At 46.1% G+C, this 6,869-nt stretch overlaps 1 protein-coding gene across 2 annotated transcripts in view; it reads left to right on the forward strand.

The window, feature by feature from the left end:
• The first annotated feature begins 154 nt into the window (after window positions 1-154).
• Dis3l (DIS3 like exosome 3'-5' exoribonuclease) overlaps window positions 155-6,869 on the forward strand; it is a 38,005-nt gene continuing 31,290 nt past the window's right edge. Inside the window, exons 1-2 of one of the 2 annotated variants that reach the window (XM_005347778.3) lie at window positions 155-798; window positions 2,396-2,549. In XM_005347778.3, the coding sequence (XP_005347835.1) occupies window positions 660-798; window positions 2,396-2,549 (293 nt within the window). In that variant the 5' untranslated portion in view covers window positions 155-659. Of the gene's footprint in view, window positions 799-1,820; window positions 2,284-2,395; window positions 2,550-6,869 lie in introns of those variants that run through there. The other variant, XM_026779172.1, reaches the window with a different exon arrangement.

A 6,869-nucleotide genomic window follows, 5' to 3' on the forward strand; every position in this document is an offset into this window, starting at 1 on the left:
ATTTTCAAGACAGGGTTTCTCCGTAGCTTTTGGTTCCTGTCCTGGAACTAGCTCTTGTAGACCAGGCTGGCCTTGAACTCACAGAGATCCACCTTCGGTGCTGGGATTAAATAGGCGTGCGCCACCACCGTCCGGCTGGTTTTCATTTTATCTGTAGTGTTTGAATGTTTACAAGTATTAAAATTTAAAATAAGCACCTCTTGAAGGGGAAAACATGTTTGGCCAGCAGGGTTACCAGCTGAGCCTTTCGGTTCTTTTAGATACTGCAAAAGCAAGGATGAGAAAACTCTAGTTATCACCCCTGTTAATATGGCAGCCCTTCCCACAGCGGCCTGTGAGTAGAAAAAAGTAAAATCTTCTCACGACTTGTAGACTAGCTGTCATATCCTACCATCAGGCCCGTTGGTCCTTGGGGTGAACAATTTATCTACACTCTTCCCGGTTCAGAGGTAACTAAGTCTTAAAGAGGAATCTAGGTGTAGGCTGGGCTGGGCTGGGCTACGCGGACCCTCGGCTCCAGCTAGGTCGTTCCCGGTTCGGAAACGCTCTTGCCGCTGCAGGCCCTACCAGGCCGAGGGGCGGGCCCCAAGCCTCGGCCTCGCCTCCCGCTGCCGGCCGCCCGCCGCTTCCCGGCGGCTGTGTCGGGCGACGCCGCCAACATGCTACAGAAGCGGGAGAAGGTGCTGCTGCTGAGGACTTTCCAGGGCCGGACGCTGAGGATCGTTCGCGAGCACTACCTGCGGCCTAGCGTGCCCTGCAACAGCCCGCTCTGCCCGCAGCCAGCCGCCTGCCGCAACGGTCAGGGCCGCGGAGGCCGGGGAGGCCGGGACCCGAGGAGGGAGGGAGGGAGGACGGGATCGGAGGAGGGAGGGAGGGAGGCCGGGGCCTGAGGAGAAAGGGAGGCTGGGCCTGACGAAGCGAGGGAGCTGGGGCCCGAGAGGGAAGCCGAGGCCGAAGGAAAGAGGAGGCCGACGCTCCAGGCGCAAAGGGAGACCGGGCCTGGCGTCGTGATGGCGACCAGGCACTAGTGAAGGGAGCAGGGACCTAAGGAGGGAGGAGAGCCGGGCCCTGAAGAGCGAGGGCGGCTTTGGCCTGGCGTCAAGGGCGGAGCCAGAACGAGCAAAAACAGCCTGGGCTTGGCGGAACCAGGGCAGCCCGGAAGGCGGTCCGGAGCGTTCTCTGCCGTCCTGCAGCTTCAGGGGCGCCCCTCGCGGGACTCGTCTCCTGCCGTGGCCCGGTCAAATGGGGGCGACGAGAGAGAGCCTGGTGTTCCCTCGGCCCAGAGGCTCCGGGTTCTTCGGGGTTTCCGAGGGACCTGAAGGCGTAGCACCTCCCTCTTTGCGCCGGTAGCTCGGTGGCTGTGCCGTGGGGAGGCCCGCCCGCAAGAGGCTGCTCGTTTCTGGCTCCTGAGCGCACTGCTGGGCGTTTGGCATTGTCTGCTCTGCTCCTGCCAGGATGCAGGCTCTCCAGCGTGACAGCCCGGTCATTGTAGGAGACTTGGGCTGGCGACTGCTGTGGGCCAGACTGACTTCCCCCTTTTCAGCCTGCTGTTTGTTACCCCTAGTGGGAGATGAACATGAGGGTCTTTTCAGAATATATGATTGGGGTCACAGCTTGACGAAACAGCTGTCAGTTGAGTGGCAGCCCTACCTCTGCCCATACTGCACTCTTTCTAGTACATTCTCTTCAACGCTTAGGAGCAGTGGTTCTCAACCTTCCTAATGCTGCAACCTTTTAATACAGTTCCTCATGTTGTAGGCACCCCACCACCACCACAAAATTATTTTATTGCTACTTCATAACTTATTTTGCTACTGTTATGAATGTTAATATAAACATCTGATGTGCGACCCCTGTGAAAGGGCCGACTGACCCTGGAGTCGCGACTCTCGGGTTGAGAACCACTGCCTTAGGGCCTTGTAGCCATGTTCAGAAGCTTCAAACAGAATAACTTGGGAATTTTTAGGTACATAGAAGTAGTTAGTTAATGCACATATGCACACGTGTGCATTTATATCTCTGTGTATGTAGATGTAGGTATATAATGGATATGTAAATATCCATTAGAATGTTTGTGCATGCCAGTGACGAGTTAATAGAAATTTAGCTTCTGCCAAAGATGTACTTGTTTTTAAAATATCAGTCATCTTCTCTCGCAGAATGGCAACAGCATAAACCATGCCGGGCTTGTATTTAATCACAGCTTAAAGAAAGGCAGTGAATCTACTCTGAACTCGGAGCCGCTACCAGAGTAGATTTGTCTTGTCTTTTAAAAACTTCAAGGTGAAATTAAGATGAGAAGTTATTTTGCACACCGGGCACTGTGACATTGAAATAGTCATAAACCGGCTTTGAAAATGTTACCTAATCGCTTCCTCTCTGAATTATGTTTCAGATGGGAAACTCTTGTCTGCAGAAGTCACTCATTATGTGATTCCAGACTGGAAAGTTGTCCAGGATTACCTTGAGGTCCTCGAGTTTCCCGAGTTGAAGGGAATTATTTTCATGCAAACGGCTTGTCAAGCTGTGCAGCACCAGAGAGGCCGGAGGTATCTGTTTCACATTATTTATTTATTTATTTATTGTGAAGGTTCTCCCACCCCCTTTACAAAGGGTCCCTTGTTGGAGGGGAGGAGGAGGAATTCATTACTTTGTCAGAAAGGGTTTTTGAAACTAATTTGGTATTCTCTTTGCTGGTGAGGAAGGCAGCAACATTTTATATGTGTGCTTCAACACCTGACCAAAAGATCTGACGGTAGATCAATAAACTGCCGTGTCCCAGGATGCGGGTATTTAAGGCTCTGTGGTAAATTGGCTTCTGATTTACATTTTTATAGGTAGCGTAATTGTTTCTTTTTATTTTTGCTAATAATGTATATTATTTAATCTTATTGATAGATTGTTTCAGGAGCGTCCTTTTCTTGGGAAAAGAGTACTTTTAAATCCTATCTTCCTTTATTATGGATGCAAACTGTACTTACAGTAATTTATTCAATGAAATTAAAAAATAGCTCATTCTTATTTTTAGATTAGTCCTGTAACTATCAGCCATAGTAATTGTATTTACTGAACAAAACGTTTTTAATTGAACCAAGTTTAAAATACATGCCTTGTGCCTAAGTAAAAGAAAAGTTGCCCCTTTTTGTAGAAATACCCTAAAATACAGTTTTGCTTCATTTAACTTTCAGAAACTTTTATGATCTGAACTTAAGACTAGGAGAATAGCATGTTAGAATTATATACCCAAACTCTCAACACCCCAAGCTATTTAACAAGCAGAAACTGGATTTATTCTGTTTTTAAGATGCCTTGGTTTCTTCAGACTTTGGTAGTAAAAGATAAAGTTTTCTTTATTTGTATATGAAAATGATAAATTGTCCTTATGTTCAGTTCAGGAAAATATACGTTAACTGGAATGTGCTGGGTTTTTTTTTTCAAATTGAGTATTTTAAAATGAGCTTGGAGTTGATTTTATTCAGTCACAGAGATATAAATGTTTGCACACATCCAGGTTTAAACACTGCTGCAGGTGTCGTATTTCAATTTCTTCTACTAAAATCAATTTGCTGTTATCATTCAGATCGCTCACACACTGCAAGCCTCTTCAACTTCTGTTTTCTAAAATGTTTTTAATATTAGGATTGTTTGGAAAACCAATTCCTGAGACAACCCAAAGCGAAGAGTTGGAATTTAAATGTCCTTTCTGTTGAGAGTCTCCATAGTTAAGTTGATGAAGGGCTGCTGCTATTGGTTTTGCTGTGCTTCATTCTGTGTTAGTATTCTGTAGGAGAGAGCAAAAGGTGAGGAGCTGGGAAGCAGGCCCTGCTCTACCCTTGTTTCTCATTAGATAAGCACTTGGTCAGCCTGCACGATTGGTGGCTTTAACAGATCAACCAAGTGCTGGGTCGAAAGATTTCCCGTTTCTTAGTTAGGGTTTCTGTTGCTGTAAAGAGACGCCATGACCACCGCAGCTCTTATAAATGAGAACATTTAATTGGGGTAGCTCGTTTTCAGTTTCAAAGGCTCCGTCCATTGTCATCACGGTGGGAAGCATGGTGGCATGAAGGCAGACATGGCTGAGAGTCCTACATCTTGCAGGCAACAGGAAGTCGACTGAGACACTGGGCCATGATATCCTGAGCATAGGAAACCTCAAAGCCCGCCTCCACAGTGACACACTTCCTCCAACAAAGCCACATTTCTTTATAGTGCCACTCCCTATGAAATCATGGGGCCAACTACATTCAAACTACCACACACTCAAATGTTACAATATCAGTCCTGTTTTTAGCAGAAAATGTTTTCCTGGGTACCCAATAGCCAGGAGTGGTGGCAGCCGTCTGTAATCCAGCCACTGTAAAGAGGCAGAAGGTCAGGAGTTCTAGGTCAGTCTGCGTTATATAGAAAGCTTGAAGCCAGTGTAGACTGTATGAGACTCTGTCATAGCAAACAAGCATGCGTGATTGTATTGGTATTTAGCTATAAATCTATTTGTAGTCTTCATGTTTAAGCACTTAATAAACCTTAAACCAAATTAGACCTTTAAATTTAATAAACAGCACAATATTATAAAACTGTAAGTGTATTACAGTAGTCCCTTGGTTTATAAAAGGAATTAATTCTAGGACCCCAGAAATCTGCAGCTCTTTAAGTTCCAGATATAAAATGGCATTGGAGAGCTAGAGAGATGGCTCAGTGGTTAAGACCATTTGTTCAGCTCTTGAAGAGGACCCAGGTCTGATCCCTTTAACCTCAGGGTGATTCACAACTTTCTAAAACTCCAGTTCCAGAAGATCCAATGCCGTCCCTCTTCTGACCTCTGTGGGCACCGAGCATTCTCGTAATATACATACATACATACATACATACATTCACACAGAAAATGAATAAATCTAATTTTAAAGATAAATAAATAATACAGTGCATCAGGCCAGCAAGGTGGCTCAACATGTAAAGGGTCTTGTCACCAAGCCTGATGACCTTAGTTTAATCCATAGTATCCACATGGTAGAAGGAGAGAGCCAGCTCCTTCAAATTGGCCTCTGACCTGCACACATGCTCTGTGACAGGCACATCCTCCTCCGAAAAGGTAAGTGTAGTAAACATTGTTTTAAATAGCATGGTATTTGCATGTAGCCTCCACTCATCCTTCTGTAGGCTCTAAGTCATCTCTGTTACTAAGACATAAAACACAGCCCAAGTGCTGTGCAAACTATTGTTATACAGCATTGTGTGAGGAACAAAGACAGGGAACACATCCATTCCCCGTACAGTCAAATCTTTTATTTCTGTCTGCAAATGAAGTGCCCTCAGGTATGGACCATGAGTGCAGGGGTGGGGGCTGGCTCTGAGGTAATGTGATAGATGGTATCACTTTGCTGGAATGAAATTGCCAGGGTTGCATCTAACAACAGAGAGACATAACCTATAATCCTGTTGTGCGGTGATGTGGTTTTATATTTTGATCTCAGGAATACCAATGTAGAGAATTCCTGTTCTCATAAATAGACTGTGGAGAACAGTTGAATAATGTCAGGTTCTTGATTGTGCAGGATAATCACACATCTGTCACCTAGCAATCCTCAAATGCTTATTTAATTAAGGGGCACTTGATGACTGTGAGGCTCTCCACACATTCATGCATTCAGATGTGCATGTGTTCATCCAGATGTTTACCCAGAGACTGCTAGGACTAGAATACAGCAGTAAACAGAGGTAGATCCAGTCCTGAGAGAGGACAGACAAGCCCAGGTCACCTCACAAACAGATGTAGAGCCACAGCTGGGCAGATGTTCCTAAGTACCAGGACAAGCTGTGACAGACCCCAGCCAATCAGGGAGCAAGGAAGGGCTTTCCTGAGGGAGCTGCCTGTCCTGAGCTCTTAGGGATGAGGAGGAGACCTGGCAAGGGGAGCTTTCCAGGAAAAGGAGATTTCTGGCCAAGCCTCCATTAGGAGGAGATGTGTCACAATCGAGAAACTGAAAGGGCGCTGGGTCAGATGGAGGCCTCGTAGGATGTGGGATATCAAGGGAGGGTTTTATTCAGGATGGCATGGCATCAGATTCCTGTTTAAAAAGATTACTGGACTCAGTTGAAGAGTCCTGAAGGAAAGAAGGCTGGAGGCTGTAGCTGTAATTCAGATGACTGGTATATTCGCCTGTTTGCATTACTATAACAAAACACTTGATATAGGTTACTTTCTCCTTTGTATAAAGCCACGAGCAATTCAATCCTGGGATTCTGGCTGAGGACATTTGAATCCTAACTACCTCCCAGAATCATCTCTGTGCACAGGAATCTGATTGACTTTCCACCCTGTGAATATCTCACAGGGGGATGAAATTACAGTGCATGGTCCACTAGAGAGCACATTCAAACCATCCCAACGTGTAGTGAGGACATGGGCGGAAATGGGCAGGCAGGCACTGACTTTGCAACATTGCAGACTGAGTGGTGTTAGCTACTTTTCAGTTACTGTGACAACTATACCCGAGAACATTAACTCATGGAGAGGAAAGGTTCGTCTCCATACCTGATGTGAGAGGTTCCAGTCTCTGCTCTATCAGCCCTGTTGCACTGAACCTGCAATACACATCAGGTTAGGAGAATGTGGCCGAGCAGAGCTGCTCCCTCATGACCAGGAAGCAGAGAGCCAAGTCCCACAGCCTTTTTAAGGTTCTCTTTCCAAATGACTGGAAGGCCTCCTCCCTGGGATGCCTGGAAGCTCTACTGCTCACGGAGAAACAAACTTCTGGAGGCAAGAAGGAAATTCAGTTCAGCATGACTTTAGTTAGTGGCCTGGTTCAAACGTCTGGAGTCTAGCCCCAAGCAGTTTCTTTTTTCTTTTTCCTCTTCTTTTTTTTAATTTT

Source organism: Microtus ochrogaster, chromosome 5, assembly GCF_000317375.1.
Source record: "Microtus ochrogaster isolate Prairie Vole_2 chromosome 5, MicOch1.0, whole genome shotgun sequence".
Lineage (NCBI taxonomy): Eukaryota > Metazoa > Chordata > Mammalia > Rodentia > Cricetidae > Microtus > Microtus ochrogaster.